General features: G+C 50.3%; 2 protein-coding genes across 5 annotated transcripts; one reads left to right on the top strand and one right to left on the bottom strand.

Annotated features, from left to right (window-relative positions):
- Positions 1-363: 363 nt before the first annotated feature.
- IL24 (interleukin 24) lies at positions 364-5,467 on the top strand. Its single transcript, XM_031689890.2, has 6 exons — positions 364-413; positions 1,626-1,824; positions 2,873-2,935; positions 3,797-3,955; positions 4,419-4,493; positions 5,384-5,467. Exons 1-6 carry the CDS (start codon positions 364-366, stop codon positions 5,465-5,467), a joined length of 630 nt encoding a protein of 209 aa, XP_031545750.2.
- A 189-nt stretch (positions 5,468-5,656) lies between these two features.
- Positions 5,657-21,269, bottom strand: FCMR (Fc mu receptor). Of its 4 annotated transcripts, XM_072948326.1 has the most exons (8): positions 21,117-21,269; positions 14,212-14,547; positions 13,337-13,468; positions 12,150-12,372; positions 10,621-10,757; positions 10,102-10,260; positions 9,837-9,895; positions 5,657-7,547 (listed from the first exon to the last, which is right to left on the bottom strand). In XM_072948326.1, exons 1-8 carry the CDS (start codon positions 21,151-21,153, stop codon positions 7,371-7,373), a joined length of 1,260 nt encoding a protein of 419 aa, XP_072804427.1. In that variant the 5' UTR covers positions 21,154-21,269; the 3' UTR covers positions 5,657-7,370. The 4 variants fall into 4 exon arrangements, 2 of the variants coding, with proteins under 2 accessions (XP_072804427.1, XP_072804428.1); XM_072948327.1 differs by lacking the exon at positions 9,837-9,895 and having other exon boundaries at positions 7,408-7,547; XR_012063406.1 differs by lacking the exons at positions 9,837-9,895; positions 10,102-10,260; positions 10,621-10,757; ... (2 more) ...; positions 14,212-14,547; positions 21,117-21,269 and adding an exon at positions 9,661-9,738 and having other exon boundaries at positions 7,458-7,547.
- Positions 21,270-21,589: the final 320 nt, after the last annotated feature.

The raw sequence follows: 21,589 nt of genomic DNA, 5'->3' as shown, positions 1-21,589 counted from the left end.
GTGACTAGATAGTGAAGCAATTCTCTAGGAAAGCATGACAAATTTCCCTTGCTCCACCTCCCTCTTCTCCCTCCGCCCCTCTCCTGCAGCCCCCGTATAAATGAATCTCCACAAAGCCTTGCTTGCCTGCGCACCGTTATCCTTGAAACATCTTCTGTAGCTGAAACAGGAACCTTCTGTCCACAGGTACACCTCTGATCGGTGAATGGTGTGGGTGCCTGCCCAACCTTCTTCCCCCACAGCAGGAGCCAGGCACATCCAAACAGTAAACCCCCAGCATCACTTCAGGGAGCTGAGGTGAGTGATGGGAGATTCCTGAGTACTTGGCTTTGAAGCATTAGACTGTCCACTGCCTTAGGGGGAATGGGGGCTGGGGGTGGCAGAAGTCACCTTTTCCGAGTGTTCATGGAAGGGTGAGCTATACTATGGAAGAGATGCTGCTTTCTCGGGTTTAACACCAAGAAGGACTTAGACTGGATGAGAGGAAGGCCAGGAAGATCATGAGACCCAGAGATGAGTTTGTAGGAGAGGCTGCAAAGCCCGAGTGTGGGGTATGAAAGAAGAGAACGGAAACACCGAGGGAGATGCTGAGCCCAGAGCTGCAAGACAGGACAGCGGGTGCTGGCCCGGGGCCCGCTTCTCTGGCCCGGGTGTTGGCAGGCACTCCAGAGACACGCCTGCTCCCGGCTTCCCGCCCAGTCTAGGGGTGGAAGGAAGCCTGAGCGTCTTCAGGTGTGAGACCAGTTCCTGGAAGAAGAAAGGGAGGCAGAGAGCGTGGCGGGGGATGGTGGGAGGCAAGAAGGAAGCAAGAAAAGCAAAGGGCAAAGAAGTCAGGGAGAAAGAATCTGCCCACAGCCATGCAGGCAGACGGATCGACAGCAGGCTTCCTCTCCCCTAGCTTGGGGCTCCTCACACAGTCATTCAGAGGAAGGTTTTCAAGGTGATTCATCCAGAAATCTGATTCCTCCTCTTGCTCAGCTACCTGAAAGGTTAGCACTTAGAGTCAAGAGTGAGTCGGTCAGTTGAGGTGGCAGAGGGAGTGTATGACCAGAATCTGCCAGCTGCACCCTTCTCCGGGCGCCAGGATTAATCCTGGGGCTCGCTTCTGAGGAGGAGTCAGAGGTGGCCTTCTCCTGGGGGAGGGGACAAGACCTGCCCAAGTGTGCCCTGTGACTTAAGGGCAGGACTCAGACAAGCAAATGCTCATTAAGCTCTCTATCCTCCGGAGTTTGGGGCTCTGTCTGTGTGTTCTTTGGCATGTGATGAGTCCCCATTTCTTCACTCTTTTTGGTCAAATTCTGACTAGCAGGTTGTTGGCTATAGAGAAGTGTCCTGGAGCAAAGAAGGAGATGCAGGGTGTGTGTGTGGCGTGGCTGGGCATGGGTGGGGGCGATGGGGGAAGAGAGTGAGTTAGCCAGATTGGTAGGTATGAGATTGAGGGGCAGAAAAACCCTTGCCCCACCCCAGAGCACCCCAGTCAGGCCATGCGTTTGTGACATTCTAACACTGGGAACCCACCCTAGTCTCAGGTTTCCCATCCTGTGCCCCCGAGGCGGGACGAGGCCGAGTACCCCTCCTGGGGCAGAGAGCTTGCGTCAGTGTGATGCCTCCCTGTCTCCCAGCAGGATCGTGCTGGTCCCTCCTTTGCTGCACATGGGCTTCCCGGTGCACACGGCTGCCCTTCCCCGCCTGAGTCTGATCCTGCTTCTCTGGAGCTGCGGGCCCGGGGGCCAGAGCCAAGAATTGCAGTTTGGGCCCTGTCGAGTGGAGGGGGTAGTTCTCCAGAAACTGTGGGAGGCCTTCCGGGCCGTGAAGGACATTGTGGTGAGTGAAGTGCTGTCCTGGATCCAGCCGTGGGGGTGATTGTGGGTGGCAGGTACCATTTTAAGGAGCCCTTTGCAGCTTGCAAATCATTTTTCTATCTAAGAACATTGCGTAGTCAGAGATATCACAAGCCCACATTTCCTGCACGTGAGGAAACTGAGGCTTAGAGGGTGTGGGCAGTCTCTAGGAAGTAAAAACAGCCCGCGGGGAATAAGGAAGGGAGCTTGATTCATCTGAGCATCATCTACATCCCAGCGGGACACGAGACTCCACCAGTGGGAAGTCATAGGAAGTCCTTGGAGACCCGCTGGAGTTTGCACCTACTGCTTTGCCAGCCTCTGCTAGTGTCTTCCCACCTGCCTTGGCTAAAGGTCAGGAGAATGGTTAATGCAGCTTGGGATACGTACTCCTTAAAGGACAATCCAGATGCACGGCAGAAAGAGGGAGCTTGACAGGGCAGCCTGGGGAGAGGGGAGAGTGCTGCACTGGGGACCGGACGTCTACCCATGATCCTGACCTTGAAACCAGCTAGTATAGCAACCCCACCCCCGCCCCCATCCTTATTTGCACCATGAGGAGGTGGGACAAATGAGTTCTACAGTTCCTTCCTCTCAAGGATTCTTTGACTCGAAATCCAAACACTGGGATGAGTGGCTGGGCTGCAGGGGCAGCCCCAAGGCCCAGCCTCCACCACCGCTCATGGAATATGGAGGTAAAATCCTGTCCTGAGTCATTCTTAAACCCAATGGGCTTATTTCTTCCTGCCGCAGATGACCAAAGGAATCAAACAGATCCAGCAGCAAAGCTCTAAGAATTCCTAGGATTCCATTTGCCCCCAAAGGCCAAGAATAGTGATTTTCTGTGGCTGGAAACTTGTACCCCTGCCCCAGGGACCAGCTCAGCACGACCCTTCCTAGGTCCCCCGTCTGGCCTCAGGGATCTCGCAAGCTGGATAGATTTAGTGGTCTGGGGAAGCAGCATGAAGCTGCAAGGCTGGTTTCTATGGTGACCCCCAACCTGGAGACATCTTTTCCTTCTGTTCCTGAAGCAAGCTCAGGATAACATCACGGGTGTCCGGCTGCTGCGGAAGGAGGTTCTGCAGAACGTCTCGGTAATTGGACGCTGGGGAAGGACGGTGCCTCCCTCTGGGTGGCTGGTCTTCTGTGGGTGAGGCTGAGGCGTTGTCTAGGTTGACAGAAAATTTCACTTCCGCCCTGGGCTGAGCCCACGCAGGACGGGGCTGGGTAGTGAGCCAGAGAAGTGATGTCTGGGGTCATCAGCACAGTATCTGGGCCACGTAGTTACGTGAGTGTATGGCACAGGGAGAAGGGCAGGGATTAAGGCTTGTAAACATCTGTCTCCATTTAGCAGACAGTTGTCATCAAACTTGCCTTCTCTTCGGCCTGTGTCAGCCCAGTGGGCATCTGTTAGGCCTCTTCCATGCCCCTCCTTTTTTCTCACCCGTCCCTCCTCACCCATCTAGGGAGTTGGTGAGCACAAACGACTGAGCCCTTATCCCTTAGAGATGCTGAACTTCCCTCTGCGGCACCGCAGGGGGCCAGAGTGCGATCCCCATGCTCCAGGGGGTTTTCTGTTCCCCCCAGGTCCTGTCCCTGCCAGCTCTCAACCACCAAGTTCTAGTGCTTTTCATCAGCCCCCACAGCTATGAGAGAGGCCGTGTAGTGCAGAAGGAAGAATACGGACCAGATAGGGAGGCAGGAGTGCTGGGAGCTGGGCTTGTGTCTGCCACTGACCAGCCATGGGACCCTGGGCCTGTCCCTCCCCTCTGGGGCTGAGTCCTCCTGGCAAACAAAAGCACCTGAAGGCTCCTTCAGATCTAACGTGTTTCAGTGTCTCCTAGAAGATCCCTGCCCCGCTGTGGTTATCTTGCTTTGCATGGCTTGTGGGTTGTTCAAAGCAGTGCCAGGGTGGGCAGTGGCCTGGGCTCTGCAGTGACCCCGCCCCTCCCCAGGAGGCTGAAAGCTGCTACCTCATCCACGCCCTGCTGAAGTTCTACTTGGACACCGTCTTTCGAAACTACCGCCGTAAGGCAGCAGAGTTCAGGATCCTGAGGTCATTGTCTACTCTGGCCAACAATTTTATTGTCATCGTGTCAAAACTGCAACTCAGTGTGAGTAGAACAAAGCTGGGACCAGGGCCCACAGGAAACACTGTGTTTTCAGAAGACTCCTCCCTTATCTGGTCCTGGCTTTTATTCCATGACAAGGGGCTGCAGGTGTCCTGGAAAGGAGCACAGGCTCTGGACATCAGCAGTTCTGGGTTCAAGTCCAGGTCTTCTTCTAACCAACTGGGTGGGTGTCCCTTTGCGAGGGGGGGGACATCTCCCTGGGCTGAAGTTTTCTTATCTATAAAATGCAGATGATCACTCCTACCTGGCAAGATTGCTGTAAGAATTAAAGGAGGCAGTCCCTGCCAGACGGTGGGAGGTGAGCATTGGCTGCCTTGAGGATGTGAGGTTTACATCTGTCCTCTTAGGCTGTGGGATGCCCTCTGGCATCACTAGGAAGGAGTGGGAGAGGGCTTGCCTCTGCTCCCAGCCAACACTTGGGACAATTTTTTGTTCTGTTATCTAGCAGGAAAATAAGATGTTTTCCACCTGGGAAAGTGCACGCAAGAGGTTTCTGCTGTTCCAGCGAGCATTTAAACAGGTAATCAAGGCCTGGACTGAGAGCTGCCCAGCCAGAAGGACATTAGCCTGAATTGTCATGTGAGGCTGCCTCAGGGACCTAATGCAGAATTCAATTCAGGTGACACCACCTGGCCTGCCCCAGAGCCATCTGACTTAGCAGGAGGGCAGCTACATCTGCACAAATTGACATATCGTTTGCGTAAACACCACAAATGACATGGCCTAGCCTCCTGCCAATTTCAGATTAAAATGCTCTCATATTTCCCTACATGATGGTTTCACTAGCAGGGACATTGAGGGTAGGCAAAGGCAGTCAGAAGAGAGCGAAAAAGAAGGGAGACACCCCACAACCACGACAGACATCTGCAGTATTTTTCATAATGCTCAAACAGTCTAGTTTGTGAAAAAGAATTATGGGAATTATATTGCCTTTTCCCAAATTGAGACAACAAAAAAATCCAAATCTCATCCTCAGATCCCCCCAAAACATACACAGTTTTGATCGGTTTTTTGATTACCAGCTTATAAACAAATTGTGAAGAGCAGTGACATATAAGGGAAGGGGGCCACCTGGGCCTCAGTTTCCTCATCTGCATGGTGGATTCAGGAGGTAGACCAGATCCACCCGATGCTGGGGTTTGGTTATTCCTGTTGTCAGGGACTCCAGATACTTTTCCCGTGTTCCTTATCTGCTGCTACTCACTGGCCCATTTGTCATCATCCCCCGACACTTCAAACGAAGCAGACAACACGCATAGACAGGGAACAATTGATGGGTAGGTGACGTCATCAGAGGCCATCCCATAGGGGAAGCAGCCCACGATTTGGAGTCAGGCAGGGTTCAGGGGTTGGATGGAAACCTATTCTTGTGGCTAACGTGACAGATCTTCAACTATCTTTTCCCTTTAGTTGGACAGAGAAGCTGCTGTGACCAAAGCCTTTGGAGAAGTGGACATTCTTTTGACCTGGATGGAGAAATTCCAACAGCTCTGAACGCCTCCACCAGGATACCGTCCTTGGCCTCCGTGCCATTTCAAACGAGCATCCCTTTCTGTGATTTTCGCTAGGCACCCTACACCCTTGACCATGAATCCCATTCCATTCCTGACCCAGGCTTATCCTCAAAGACTTCATCCTTTAAGTTACAGGAGGTTCCCTCAGACGCTGTAAATATTCCACAAAGCAGATTCCTGTATTTATTACAACTCTATTTAACTCCTATCAGTGTTTTAACTGATGCCATATTTATTTATCAGACTGAAAGTTCTGTGAAGGCAGCAAGGACAGCGCCCCATGCTTCTCTCTTACCCTTCACAACCCTTGCCACCATGTGGGGCAGTGATGGATGCTCCTTAAATGCTTAATAAACTGGATTTTAAAAACCCCCAAAAACTTGTCTTTGAATTGTTGAGGAACAATGAGAAATGTTGGGATATGAAATTGAACTTCAGGACATCATATTACCATGACATCTGCAGGAACAGAGCATTCGGGTGAGGGGCGCTGGTTTGAAATGTACATGATAAAAGACAATGTAGAGGCATGCCCGGCACAAAGCAGGCTCTCCCGAGCACTGCGCTCCTTGCCTGCACTGCCCCCGACGCCCGTCTTCCCCGGCCCTTCGGTGCGCTCCTTTTCATCCCATTCACTCTTCCTTATCTGCTACCTGGGCAGGGGCCAGTGTCAAGCTGACAGTGCGGATGGTGTCATTGTCCCTGGATGCATTGTCCCATCTGCGGTGACATTCTCTGCTAATAAAAGGCAGGGACCTCGTGTTGGGGAGCCTGTTCTTTCTATTACTGGACACGTGTCCGGTGAGGCTGAGTTGTGTGTCTGGGAAAGACCTTCTTCCTGAAAGCAAAACTGGGCATTCTCTAGTCTCAGGCTCTGGCTGAACTTTATAGCTGACTTCCATCCAAAGACATAATGTCTGCCTACCTATGCCTTTGTTCAGTGCATTTACCAGAATGAGTATGCGCAGGAGGTGGGATGTCTATTCTCCCGTGATGTGAATGCTATCGCAGAGCACCTGGCCCTCCGGGAATCCCAGGTCACCTTCCTCTCCTCCTCCTCCTCTGCCACCTGGACTGGCAAAGAGGTGAGGTGAATTTCTGAAAGCAGAGAGGTGTAACGGTTTTGGGTAGCTAAAATAGACCAAGGTTAAGAGAAGGGCACAAATGTCAGTGCTCGGCTCTGGAAGAAGGATAAATAGATGACAAAAATGATTCTATTTCCAAAAAAGGGAAAACGCTGGAGTGGGGGTACCTATGTACATCAAGGGAGGAAGACTCAGAGTGAACAGGACGTATACATATATCATGAAAACAAGCATGGTTCTGAAAATTTACAACCCTTCATCATATCAAAATAAATTGTCCGCACCATAGGACTCCAGATGAATAGAAACTCACTAGTAAGTGCTAGCCCTAAGATCAGGGCAAAGATGTTGTCTGGGGCATTTCATACCAAGGGCCCCTTCCTAGCTTAGGGCTGACGCACGTTGTCACAAAGCATTCCAGGCGTCTTCCATCGGTGTGAAGCCCATGCCTGAGAAAAGCTTCTGAAGTAACAATGAGATCTGCACTCCAGCCTAATGTCATGTGGTCTAGAGCCAGAGCGGCAAAGACCCTGTAATCAAAGACACTCTGCAAATCCTAGTGCCTGTCGCATGGCTTGGAAAGGAAGCAGGTGGCATTGGGACAGAAGTTCTGCATCCCCAGAGCCCACTGGAAAGTGGAAGAGGGATTCAAAAGTGTTCAAGAAGAGTGCGGGATGGAGTTGAGGGTGCTAAGTTATCTCAGAGCTAATGGACAGGGATGAGACTCCAGGTGGCGTGGCGGGGGAGGGTTCCAAAAACAGACGGAGCAGGTGTCGGAAACCAGCAGGCAGACCAGACTCATTGGCACCCAGGTCTGGGCCCCGGGGGACGGCTGGAGAGTTGAGTCAGGCAGGGTATGTTGATGTAGTCATTGGAATCAGAGTCCTCCATCTTGGCAGCAGGCTGGTGGTAGAAGCTCACGTATTCACAGCTGACATTCAGAGATGGGGCATGGAGCCAGGGAGTTTCAGACACCTGGGGACAACCAAAGAAGCATCACTGGATTTAGGTAAGGTGATTGTAGTATCCACAGTGGGCACTGGGGCCATGGGCATGGTTGCTGACCCCTAGAAGGCAAGACACAGAGGAGGCTGAGCTCCATCAAGTGGCTCAGCCTTGGGGATTTTCCACATGGTGTCTCACCCTAGATAACTGGAAAGCTCTTTGATCTAATGTAGCAGGGAGTGATGTCAATAGGGCTCAGACAAAAATCATGTGACTAAGCACAGGTCTGAAGGAGAACCAGGGTCTGGAAGAGTTTCCACTCTATAGAATTAGATGATGTGACTTGTGGAATAAATATGCCTCTTCTTAGGGAGGAATTCGGAAGTAGGCTGAGTCATCCCTTGCACCTCCATAGGCCTTTTATTCCATGGAGAGGCTGTGAGGTGACATGACAGTATGTTCTAGGAAGAAGCCAGCTGGTGAAGGGGAGGAAGGTGGCAGGCCATGTGGAGCTCCTCTCCCTTGGGCAGAAACTTCAGGACCATCTGCCTTCAGGATGGGTCAGTTCTCAGAGAGCAGGGCTGTCCCATGACCTCAACATGGCACAATTATTGTAACATCTACCCAAAAAGGCTGCAGTAGGGACAGTCACACATTGTAACCAAGTGCTGAGAACTAAGGGGCCAGCCCCCCTGAACATAGGACGCACTGAGTAAAAGCTCACTGAAAGGAGCTATTACATTTCGTACTGTACCAGAGAGGGAAAGAGCAGCAGCTTACTTCCAAAATATGTCTCCCACTACCTGTTACAGTTCATCATTTGAGATTCATTTATTGAGCTTAAACATTTTTAAAGCCATTCCTTGTCAAGGTTAAAATATTCAGTTATTCATCATATGCACCTTGTTGTGAACTTGTTCCATCAAAACTTTAGTCCTTGATAGCAGAAATGTGAGTTTCAAGCAGGGAGGAAGGGTGAAATTTGAGCAAGGTCCAGGCACAGGTGAGGGCATGTGTGGTCACAGAGCAGTTTAAGAGAAAGGGGCTGGGGTAAGGGGAGAGCAGATGGGCACCGCTAGATCTACCGAAGCTACTGTGAACCTTCTCCGGCAGGGCTGGGTAAGGGCAAGGTTAAGCAGCCGGACGTGACTGGGGCAGAGCTGTTGCTTGCTAGGGGACATCACTCTCCCCTTTATCGCGACACGCAAGTTTGCTGAGCCAGGGATACATTTCTCAGCCTCCCTTGAAGGCAGATGTGTCTACATGATTAAATTATGGCCAATGGGATGCCAACGGAAGTGATGTGTGAAACTGCAGGCTTATGGTCTTAAAGAAACAGCTTTCCCTTTCCCTCTCCTATGGGCTGGGATGCAGATACAGTGCTGGTGATTGAGCATCGACCATGGATGAGGCAAAACTCCACAGGACAGTGGAGCAACAGACAGAAGGCATTTGAGTCTCTGGTTGATCCCGTGGCCCAGGCCACCTCTTCCTGGCCTCCTGCCTTTACTTAAGAGGAAGACAGACTTCTACCCTCTGAGTACAGTGGTTGAGTGCTCGCCTCAGCAGTTTAGCCTACACCGTAATTAAAACGGGGACATTTGCCCCATTTAGTTTTTCCTGGTTACTGGAGTAATCATGTTTTAGCTACTGTGGGCTACCTTAGAGAATTAAATGTTTCCCTTTCTTAACGTGGGAAAACAAAGATGAATGGATGGTTTAAAGGTTTTTCACCCGCCTTCTGCCGATGGCCATCGACAGAAAGATGAGTTCCCTATGCCCGTTCCTGGACTTCAGGAGGAGTCTTCCTCACCCAGAGTGCTGAATCCTTGTCTACATCTTTTCATCTGCCAAGCATCCTCTAGGCCAGGCTTAGCTGCCTTCAGTGATGGGTAAACTATATCCTCTCATCTTAGAGGGTTTACTAGCAAGTACTTCCTCATATTAATGTGAAACTGGGTAACTTCCACCTACTTAAGACCTCCTAGAAATCGAATCTCTTCCACACGAAAGAAAGCCTTTCATGCGTTTGGAGAGTTACCGTCTATCATCCGCTACGCTCCCATTTATCCCACGAGAAATGCTTGGCTAAAAGCCACGCAACTAAATCTACCACAATTGTCGGGTAGTCGTCCACTGACACGGTTTAAGGAGGAAACCGATCTTTCTTGCCGGACTCACGCGCGGGAGCCGCTGGGAAAGCCCGCGCCCTCCAGCCAAGCCGAAGCTGGTGAGACTGCTCGCGGGTCCACGCCCAGGCCTGGCGCCGCCCATTCGGGCCGCAGCTGCCAATCAGGGGCGGGGCGGGGCGGAGCTTACCTGTGGCCGGGCGGGCGGCGCCGACGCCCCGGGGCCCGGGAGAGGTGCGGTCCCCACACCTAGGGGGAACGGGGAGGGCCGAGATGAGGGCGGGGCTGAGGGTCCAGCCCCACCCCCAGCTCTGCCCTGGGGACCAGGGGCCGATCCTGCCGCCCCCCAGGCGCTGCGCTCCCGGCTCACCTTCCGCGCTGCGGGTTTCTGCTGCTGCAGCTCAGGCTCCCGCCCCGTCCCGCCCCGCTCTCCCCACACCTGCCCGCGCTCTCACCAGCAGCGTCCGTCCCCCGAGGGCGCCGAGGGCAGGCGCTGTAGATGTTGTTTTGGGTGCGCGGCCTCTGCGACACGCGGGGCCGCTGCGACACGGGCCTCTGGGAGGCCTCCAGGGCGCGCATCCTCACGGCCAGTCGGCGGACCCGCCTGGAGAGAGCTTCGGGGCAAAACCACGGGGAGAGAGGAAAAAAGCGTCAGAGGCCCATGGCCACCCCCTCCCCGCCCCCAAGTTTTAGGAAACTGAAGGCTGTCTTCCTCCCCGGTGTCTGGCAACGTCTGACTGTAGATGCTCAGAATGTAATGTAAGAGGCACAGCCTTGTCCTCGGCAGAAGACCAAAGGGTCCAGGCAGCGCTCTTTCCCGTCCCCATTTCCAGACAAGTGAGCCCCTCCCACGTTCCCCATATCCTAGGCTGCTCATCTAAAGTAACCGAGTGTCCCCAGGAGATCGGAGAGGTCTGAATGCGCTGCGCCCTTTGGACAGCTCAGCGCTCCCTAACGGAGCCCGACCTCCTCACCTCTCCTCCTTTGAATGACCCTTTTTGCCAACAGTCCCATAAGTGCCAGCAGGATGAGACTCAGGATGGTGGGGATCAGGATGTGGAATCCTTGGTCTTCCATCGCAGACATCCGTCCTGGGCTGTGGTTGAAGGCTCTGAACAGGAAAGGAGGGGGAGAGAGAAGGTAGAGGTCAGGAAGGGAGGTGGGGTTTAAGGCAACATCCAAGTAGCCAACTTTTATGGAGACCCCCAAAAGAGCCTGTCTCTGGAGTCAGGAAACCTGGATTCAAATTCAGGTTCAGCTTTTTCTGGCTGTGTGATCTTTAATTAGTTTCCTAACTTCTCTGAGCCTCATTTCCCATGGGTATAGGAAAATGTGTTGACCAGATTGGTTTAAGGATGAAAGAAAATAGTGAATGTAAAAAATTTAATGGGCCTGGTCTAAACAGGCAGTCAACAAATGTCAGTTCCACTTCCAACTTTCTACACCTGCTTCCTCATGAGATCATTGCAAATATTAAATGAGTTAGTTTCTTATAACTGTGGAAAAGAGGATGTTTTTCTCGTGGTATTCTCTCTGCCTAGAAGGTCCTCCCTCCATTTTTTCCCTACATATTGAAATCTTACTTTCTTTAAAGGCCCAGTGCCTAAGTCCTCTTTTCTTCTCCAATCATGGTGAAATCAGAATCCTTTTTTTCTCTGTGTCACCACTTCAACCAGTTACAACCCTTTATCATAGTCATACTGCATTAGTTAATAATCTAAGACCTGGATATCTCATGTTTGCAAGTTTTTCACATCTTCAGGACATAGTACAATGCCTGGCACATAGAGATTTGAGAAAATGTTGGTTGAGCTGACTTGAATTCTTCTCTGCTAATAGGCTGGTATAGTTTACCGAACTAGGAATCAGGAATTCTGGTTCTGGCTTCAAATAGAACTACGGCTCAGTTCTCATGGGCTCAGTCTCCTATCTCTATGACCCAAATGATGTTGGAGGTCCTTTTCTTTACTAACGTGAGTGTCTTTGCTTAGGCAAAAATAATTTCAGTTAGTATTATAGGTTTTCTTTGGAGGATGCAATGCCCCCTAGTGGTCCGTTGCAGCACTTTCCTGGGTTGTACCCCTGCCTTAAGACCAATGCTGTCTAACAGAAATGTAATGTGACCCACATATGTAATTTTACATTTCCTAGTAGCCACATTGAAAAAGTAAAAGGAAACGCGTGAAATTAATTTTAATAGCTTAGTATCTAATTTTATACTCCTTTAGTTCTTCCCCATCCAAATAGATCTGAGTAAATGCTGAGAGACTGAAAGATTTAGGTCTCCTACAAGATCTCCTGCTGGGGCACTAAATGTGTTCTTGTTCAGAGAACTAATAAGTTAATGTGTTAGACTCATAGGTGGTATATTTCACAGTGGCTTCTAGAGACTAAGTCAAGAAAGGTCTCTGTTAATAGACACTTCGGGAAGATTTCAGTGGATCTCCTAACTCCACATTACTGTGCTGGTTTTAGCCCATCCGAGATGGTGGAGGCTCCTTACCTCTGCCTGTGAAGCCGGGTTTGGTGGTTGTAGCTGGCTGTCTGGGGCCTGAGCAGTTCCTCCCGGGCTGAGATTTTTGGGGTTTTGGTGGATGGCAGGAGGGTTGTGGGCTCAGGAGTTGCTATTGAAGATACCCTGGAAACTCGAGGGCGGTGGGTGATTGAGATGGTGGGGGAGGAATGGTGTGCTGGAGGGGCCTCCGTCCTTTGAGCTGTTGTGGTTGCTGCAGGAAACAGCAGGGAAAAGTGACCTTCCATATACACACTGTAATCTCCAACAGCATTGTGTCAACCATTTCTTTCTTGAACACATTCTTCCCTTTTACCTAGACTGCCTTTTTCCTGCACTTCTCATAGCCTGAGATGACTTCTGAGCATGCCATCTACACCTAGTAAATATCTTCAAACTCCTTTTCCTACTGGAAGCGTTTCCTGACTTCCAAGGCAGAAGAGCTTGCCTGCTGAGCATGGAGAAAACCTTGTCTGTGGTTCAATTCCCAGCCTGCCTTGTGCTATACCTATGTGCTTGTCTAGTCTCCCCCAGCCCACACCTGTCAGTCACAGCCTTGTGTATTGTATACAGTGAACTCAGTTACACCATCCCCCTCTGGGTAGCCAGCAAAGTCCTCTAGTGTAACAGTATTCAACTAATGTATCTATCTCATGGGGGCAGATGTGAGGATGTGGAAAATAATATTGTGTGTCAAAATGCATTTGAGACACGGAAATGATAGAAACATAAATGTATAAGTAGTAAATCCTTATTAATCTTTTTATTGCAAAATAGATCTGTTAAATCACTGTATGCCAGCAAGTGGAAGACAGCCCTATGGGGAGCAGGAGGCGTGAGGGCCTCTGGCTGAGAAACGTCTGCCCAAGTCTTGATTGCCACAGTCATTCATAAAAGAGCTAGACTTTGTGAATGGAGCACAAACTTCATTCCTTATGGCGCCACCTGGTGGTAATATGTAAGTTCTGCAACTAGTGCCAAGCGTCCAGACTGAAGGATGGGCTTGAAGGACATAGAACTTCGATTTCAGGGAGGTATCCTCTCCTAAGGCAGGGAAATACACACCTAGACTCAGCTGTGCTCTGCCAGTGACTCTGAACTGAACACATACCCTCTTCTCTGTTTTCACAACGCCATAAAATCTCCCCCACCCACCACTCTGGCTTTGGTGAACTGACCTTTGGATATGAACTGTAAAGGGCTGGCATGTGCAGGCATCTGGAACCAGGGAAGCATGTGCAATTGTAGTAATCTATTAAACCATGCTGGAGGCTCAGGTACTGGCTCTTCTTCCCAGAATGACTCGTAATCTATGGAGGCAAGAGGAATCCATTGGTGGCTTCTAGGATGAGACCCAGGCCTGGGGAGGGGTCTGCTGGTATGAACTGAAGTTGACTCAGTCAGGCAGATGGCAGCGAGGGGATGAGGGTAGGGCACACCAAGAGGAGCAGAAAAGAGAGCTGGGTGAGACTTCCCTGAGAGAAATTTTTTTCATCCTGACCCAGTCAGCATTCCCTGAGGCCGCTGGGAGTCTAGGTTGTTGAGTTAGTGCTGTGTGTGTCTGAAGAAGGCAGTGGAGAACAGGAGGAAGGAAGGGTTCTGGAGAAATAAGGAAAGGACGGGATCATAAAGTAACAGGTTTGGTCTAAACTGCGGCTTGAAATATGCCTGTCTTTCCTCTGTATTTATCCTTGTTATTTCTCATGGGATGATTATGTGGCCAAGTACATCCTTTTGCTTCCAGTTTCCTCTAGTCTCAGCCCCTCCTCAGTCTCACCCCCCACCTCCCCTCTTGCCCTGGACGGGATGGGTACAACACCACCCGAGGAAAGCATCCTGTTCCTTTCACACAGTTTGGACAGGAAATTCAGTGGACCATGAAGTTCACTGACTCTATGAGGTTTCAACTATACAAATCCCAGTTCCCGCGGGACTGGCTAACATGGCAATGATGAAAGAGTCTGGGGACTGCTATGATGTGATGGTTGTTCCAGCCTTTAGGAGAGGAAATGTTTTCTGGGTGGCCTGAGCCTCCAGTTGGGGGAGCACCTACCACTGTGAACAATCAGGGTGACCTGCTGGGTCTTGCCTCGGTCTGTGTTCATGCCCACCCCACAGGCGTAGACTCCGCTGTCGCTCCTGGTCAGCTCTGTCACCTCTACCAGGAACAGGTGCCTGTCTGGACACAGCTCCAGAGTGACTCTGTGTTTGTATTCCTCACTGACGAAGTTCCTGTTGGACACCACGGTGCTGCATATTCCAGACTGGGCTGCCTTCCGGCACAGATAGAGCCTCACATCCCTTTCAGGAAGCGGGCACTCGATGATAACAGATCCTCCCAGCAGTCCGTCCAGCTTGACTTCTGGAATGACCTTCAGAGCCCCAGATACTGTAGGGAGAGGGATTTAATGTAGAGGAAGCCCCAGCCCCAACCCCATCCCCAATTCCAGCCCTGTTTCCCACCGAGGCCCCAGCCCAGCCTCACCCTCATCCCTAGAGCCAACCCCCTCCCTGTTATCAGCCTGAGCCTCAGCCAGCCCTCAGCCTCTGCCCTGTCCTGATCTGCAGCCCTAGCCTCAACCTCCGCCTCCCCCCAACCCTATTTACATCCTCAGTCCAGCTCTATATTCACCCCTCAGCCCTAAGCCCAAGGCTGAGCCTCTCCCCAGCCCCAGCCTTAATGTAATCCTCAAACTCATCACCAAACCCATACAGGTCCAGGCACCAAACTCCTGAGAATACAGTCAAAACTACTGTCTCACTCCAGGGGGAGAGGATATGTCACGGTGCCCCCAACCAGCACCTGACCCTCAAGTGACTTCAGTGTGATGTTGGGAGAAATGGTAAGATTTGCTGCAACAGGTTTTCCAGTCCAGTTTTGTTTTGCTCGGCACCATCCAGACAAAACAATCATTCATCTCCAGTTCTTTTCATCAAGCATTCAATAGCTATCTATTGAATGCATTTCATATGACAGTAATATGGCTGGCTTCCCTCCCCTCACAGAAGGAACCACGTCTTGGGAGACACAGATGGACAGCCAAAGCACAGCAGCACAGCACAGCACATTCCATGGCAGAGAACTGCAGGGCTCCGTGGAAGCAGCCAATAGGGTCTCCTGATCCAGGCCGTCCCAGAAGATGATGTAATTTGAGGAAGGCTTTCCAGAAGAAATGACGTCTATGTTGTAACCTGAAGGGCTGGGCGTGGAGGGCAACTGAGGGAATGATGGCCGTCTCACTGCAGAAGGGAACGCAGAGGGAAAGCAAGGCTGGATTTGATGTGTGTGCACAAAGTATGTGCGTTGGGGAGGGTGTGGAGCAGGGAGGAATAAAAGGGGAGGTTCCTGAGTCCCTGCCATCAAAAAGCTTATGCATTGGCTGAGAGAGGGTAAAGCAAAGTATAATTAATTGTCAACAAAGGGGGTCCCCATAAATGTCTGTATATTTCTGGGAAGATGATTCAGAGGGTGAAGTGTGTGTGTTGGTGTGGGGCTGGGGGACTTCGGTGGAAGAGAGAGCCTTCCAGAGAGTGAGAACAGCCCCCATAAAGGCTGGGACAGGAGAGAGACCATGGAACGTTCATGGTGGGGAGGAACATTCACAAACTTCCTGAAATTCATCTACAGACCACACATTAAGAATAGCCCCAAGGAATTTAGCAAAATGAAGAAAGTCAAGGAAAGAAGCAGGAATGGAGGATTCTGGATAGGCAGAGAGACCTGAGGAGGATGTTCTGGGGAGAGGGGAGAATGTGAGCAATAGTAAAGAGGTGGAAACAGCCATGGAAGCGTGAGATGGGGGGTAGAGGAGGCGAGAGAGTGGCTCGACCTGGAGCATTCACGTGCATGTTAACATCAGAAGGTGTAGCTGGTTACCGTGGTAGGAAAAAGCAGAGGGGCCGGCAGACGTGCATGCTCTGACATGGAAACCTTCACACGAATAACCCACACTGCTTTAAATCTGCTGGAAACAGACACGTGAGGTAGCCTTGTGACTGGAACACGCCAATGGAAGAGTGGCCCATTCAAAGGACAAGGACCCAAATCCAGGGGATAGGGGAATCCCCCATATGTCCAGAGGGACCACACCTGTGTGTAAAGCCCAGCACCCAAGAGTGAGCATGCAAACATTTTTGGACGCACCCAGCCAGAAAGGGGGCGTGCCTGTTGCTTTCTCAAGGCGGGGATGCTGTAACATGGGAAGAGGCAAGACAGAGCAGGAGGAAGGAAGGGTTCCGGAGAAATAAGGAAAGGACAGGATCATAAAGTAACAGGTTTGGTCTACAAGTGCAGACAAGACACCCCAGTGGCTTCACTCTGCTCAAGGATGAGCTTCTGGTAAACCCCAGCTTGCCCAGATCCTCTGTTATGGACTGTATGTTTGTGTCTCCCCAAAATGCTTGTGTTGAAGCCCCAGTCCCAAAATGACGGTATTAGGAGGTGAGGCCTTTGGAAAGTAAGAGCATTAGAGGAGGCCATGAGGGTGGAGCCCTCATCACGGCATTAGGGTCCTAATTCCCTCTGCGCACCCAAGAAGAGACAATGTGAGTGCACAGGAAGATGGTGGCTGTCTGTGGGGCAGGAAGTGGGCCCTCACTGAGAACCAGGTCTGCTGGCACCTTGATCTAGGACTTCTTTCCGGCACTGTGAGAAATAAACACCTGTTGTTTAAATAACACAGTCTATGGTATTTTGTTACAGCAGCTTGAGTTGACTAAGACAGCCTCATTGTGCAAACACTGGGCAGCAGCAGCACAAGGAAAGCTTTGGGGCACATGAGCTCCGGTCCCAAGGAAGCAGTCACTGGAGAGGCGAAAATGTCCAGACCCCAGCTCTCCCTGGAGTTCATAGTACCTTCTCAGCTATACCCCAGGCAGAGATTTGTGGATTTCCCAAACTTGGAGCTTAGGCACAGTATATACTATTGTCCCCCTGTGGGGGAACTTGCTAGGATGCAGATGACCTTGTCCCACCCTTAGGCACGGTGACTGCATCTGTCTAAGATGGGGCCTATGAATCTGCATTCTTAAATAAGCATTCCAGGTGCCCTTGAATTTCTGCAGTTCTGGGCTCTGTGACTGCATTTCCAAATGATTTGTAAGGGAGCAGTGGAAGAAGGCATCCAATGGCACCAACCTGTTTAATACCTATAATTACAGTGGCTGCTAAGTGTCATTAATCTCTAAAGGGGTGACTTGATTTTCAGTGTTGATAGTAGGGGTGAGGGTTATATGTAGTTTAAAAACTCACCCTCAATATATAATTGGATATAAATATGTGTTTGGAACATGGGGAAAAAGTGTCATTTTTATAACGCAAAAGAGGTAAAGGGCCCCAAACCCTTGGCTGGTGGCATTGCTCTGGGCACAGGCTTCGGATTCCATGTACCCGTGATTTTCCAGGTGGGAGTGGTGATGAGGACCGTCTAGATTCCTCACAGCTGAATCTCTGGAAGAAAGGCGCTAGCCTGAGAGGTTTCTGTTTATCAGACGGAGCATTGGATTTTTAAAGGATGTAAAACATCCTCTGCTCCTTCCCACTTCTGCCAACACTGACCTGTGTGTGTCCAGCCTGCGGTCTGCCCTTGGTCCTGTCGCTGTGAATGGACTGTCCCCTTCCCCTCACCTGTCACCTCCTTTAGCGCTTCTCTTCTGTAATTAGCCCCTTCCCCTACCTGCCTCGCTGGTTCTCGTCCTCCGGCACCACCGTGGGTGACACGCGTATGCGCCCTGTTAGTGCCCACATTGGACCCCTCAGTCGACTTTTCAGCTCCCTTACATCCACCCACCCCCTCCCCCGCCCCACTTCTGTTTTATTCCTCAAAATCACTAAATCCACTTCCACATCTCCCAATTCCTCTTCCACCTACATCTGTCAGAATTTTGTCTCCGATATTCCACTGAAACTACTCTGGTCACGGTCACCAAAATTTTCCTTTGTTGCCCGGTTGGGTGGTCACTTCTTTGTCTTGTTTTTCTCAACTTCTTGGCAGCATTTGGTGGAACTGAGCCTTCCCACCTTGGAACGCTTTCTCCTCTTCCCTGACACCCCGCTGTCAGTGGCTCTTCCTTTTCAGTCTCCTTATGTGCATTTCCTTGTTTGTTCGTGCTTTCTTCTTCTCTAACGGTGCTGGGCTGAGTCAGGGGCTGGAGTTGGGGCCAGTTCTCTTCTCTGTCCTCCTTTGCTCCACCCTCCTCACCCCAAGCTCATCTACTCCCATGGCTTTTAATGCCAACCCTACAGAGATCTCATGGAAACTCGGATCTCCAGTCTCGGCTTCACCTCTCAGCTCCAGATGTGTGTTTTGGACACCTCTACCTGGACTTCACTCAAGCGTCTAAGATCTATTTCAAATTTATAATGGAAACAAACAAACAAACAAACAAACAAACAAAACTTCTATTTTTCCTTCAAAACCTGTTCCTTCACAAGCTCTTCCCATCTCAGAAAAACAATACTGACATCCATCCAAATGCTAGAGCCCTGAAGTCATTCCCAGATTGAAGAATCAAGAATAAATTTTGCAAATGATAACCCATATACATAAAAATAGATAGAGAACAAGTTTTTTTTTCTGTATAGCACAGGAAACTATATTTAATATCTTGTAATAACCTTTAATGAAAACAAATATATGTGTGTATATATAGGCATGACTGGGACATTACGCTGTACACCAGAAATGGACACATTGAAAGTGAATATACTCCAATGTACAAAAAGAATAAATTTTAGGTGTGTGTATGTGTGTGTATACTAGGTCACACCATCAAGTATATGTATCATTATTATGGGTCAAAGTGAAAAGGTTTGAAAGCCTACACTATGTGCAGCTGCCTTGCTTTGTTACAAAACTCCACTGAGGGCTCTAGGAAATGTGCCTCATGCACTGGGCTCTGAGACCAGGACCATCCCAACATTTACAGGACCTGGGACAGGAATACAAATAAGACCCAAATATCATATGTCTAAGTATTTTAAAGTTATAAATCAGGCTAAGAAACTGTTGAATAAAGTATGTTCTACCCCTCTATCTTGACAAATTTACACATTCCTTGGATGTCCAGTCTAAAACACGGAAATGCAAGAAAAAATGGCCTGTAGTCTGTCTCCAGTCTCTGGCCTCTCTCCCTTCTGTTCTCATCCCTGGCTCCTGCCCACACTGCAAGGGTCCTGGCATTCACATGGTGAATGTACAAGCTCCATCTGTCACCTTCCCAAACAGCTACCTGTAGTTACCCTTTTATAGGCCAAGGGGTCACCCTAGGATAGAAGACCCAGGATAGAGACTCACACAGTCGTTGACAGTGGGCCCAGAGTCATTTGGACAGGGAAGTTGAGGTCTAGAGGAGGGGGTGTGGGTGTGGGTGTGGGCTTAGGGTGGGCACATCCTTTTGCACCTTGAACTCCCCATCCTGTGGGGATGGGCACAAATGGAGAAGGACCAGTCCCAGGGCACGGCTCTCTCTGGCTCAGCTAGAATGGTGATACTGCTCAGGACAGACAGTGGTGGTACAATTTAGATTCCATTCTCCTAGAGATCTTCCACTTTCAACCAATACCTCTTCCCTCTCGGGTCTGAGTTAACCATCCACTGTGCTCACATACGTCTTACTACTTCTCACAGAGTCTATTTCATTAAACCTCCATTCCCTTGGGCTTTTAGGGCTTTCCAATCTTCGACTCAACCAACATCTGACTTTCCTCTGTGCTCCAACCATCGCACAGAAAGCAAATACGGATAAAAAACCATTTTGACCCTCAAAATGCTTAACATTGATTCAATAAAATATGGTGGACACACCCCGACCCACAGTACAAGGCAGAAGGGGGTCAGCTGTTGGGATTCAGAAAAGGAGGCTCTAGAGAGTGTATAAGAAGGAGGCGGAGGTTGAGGTGGATTTTGAAGGACCCATAAATGGTGGAGGTATTCCTGGCAGAAGGAATGGCAGGAACAAAGGTATGGTGGCAGGAGTCTAGCACTTTCGTGTTCAAGGAGGACTCCCGTTGGCTGGAGGTTAGGACAGTTCAGGGGAGCGTGGAAAGCTCATCATATAAGAGGGGAGTCCGAGGGAGGAGTTTGTGTTTAAGGAGTCTGATTCAGTAGACAGTGGGAGCCACTGAAGACTGTTGGGAAGGATGATCATACGGTTAGAGTCAAGATCAAGGAAGGCAGATGTGGCGCTACAGGCAGGTCCAGCCGAGGAAGTGGAAGAGCTAGTTTAGAGGTGTCCTGTGCTCCCTTGGTTACGCCTCTCACTGGGGCTGCCACTGCTTCCCATCCTGGTACATACGACTGTAGAAACTACATGAATTGGCCGTTGCTGGGGTCAAAGTCTGTTTGGGGATAATAGGGACGAGGTGGTAAAGAGCTGCTTTGGCATTTTGCAGCTGATGTCAGAGACAGTTAAGACAGATCGAGTAGCTGAGTTGGGTGGTGACCAATGAGAAATGCGAGGCTGAGCGTTAGGCTTGTTGTGTTTCCGACCTTGATGGGATGGGGAAGTCGGGGTGCCCAGGAGGCCGCTGGAAATCGGGATATGGAGCTCGGGCAATGGATTAGGGCTACCAGATGGATTAGGGAATCTTCATTTAGATTTGAACTTTGAAAATTCAGCAGTAAAAGAGATCCAAAGAAAGAGGATGTAGTAGTGAGAAGAAGTAATTTTGGAGGCATTTACTTTGAGATCCCATGTTACCAGGCAAATATGTCTGGGAAAGGTGACACTTCGGCTCTTACAAGTCAACCCCTGAGCCAAACAGGAGGTGTGTCTGGAGAGCAGAGAGGGGCTCTAGCTGGGAGTAGGGGGGGCCTCCAATGCGGCCTGTGGCCTTCATCCTGTCCTGCCCTAGGTACCAGTTTACAACTAAGTCCATCCAAAAACATCAAGCAACTCCCCTGCCTGTGGCCAATTCAACCCTCAAAGGCATCTGAGGTGTTTCCCCAAAGCACTTACCCGGCAGGAAGTAAAGTGACCAAAGCCAGAGGTCCATGGCTTCTTCCAGAGCAAGGTCCCATCCAAGAGCCCCCGGAGAGGGGGACCGAGACCCTCTGCTCACCCAGGAACCCTTCACAATTTGAAGCTTGAAAGAGATTTCTGGCCCCCACGTGGAGTAGGGCTTGAAAATGAGGAAGTGACAACTCGTCTTGTTTGCTTATAGTGTTAGACCAAAAAAAAGTGAACATCCGTAAACCACAGCGGAAGTCAGAAACTGAGAAAACATATTGTGTTGAGTGAGAATGGGTCACCGGGGGCCACAGGGCCTCGAGGCAGCTCCTAAAGACTATTAGGAATGGCCAGGCTGCTATTTCTTTGCCTTGGAGGGCACTTCCATGCTTTATTCGCATTTATTGACCTTTGAGCCAGTCGTTACCCGCTTTATTCCCATCTTCAGGATGGAAGAGACTCTTCACGGATTTTCTCTGTCT

The sequence above is a fragment of the Vicugna pacos genome, chromosome 23 (genome assembly GCF_048564905.1).
Source record: "Vicugna pacos chromosome 23, VicPac4, whole genome shotgun sequence".
Taxonomy (NCBI): Eukaryota; Metazoa; Chordata; class Mammalia; order Artiodactyla; family Camelidae; genus Vicugna; species Vicugna pacos.
This window is presented reverse-complemented; position numbering and strand designations above follow the sequence as displayed.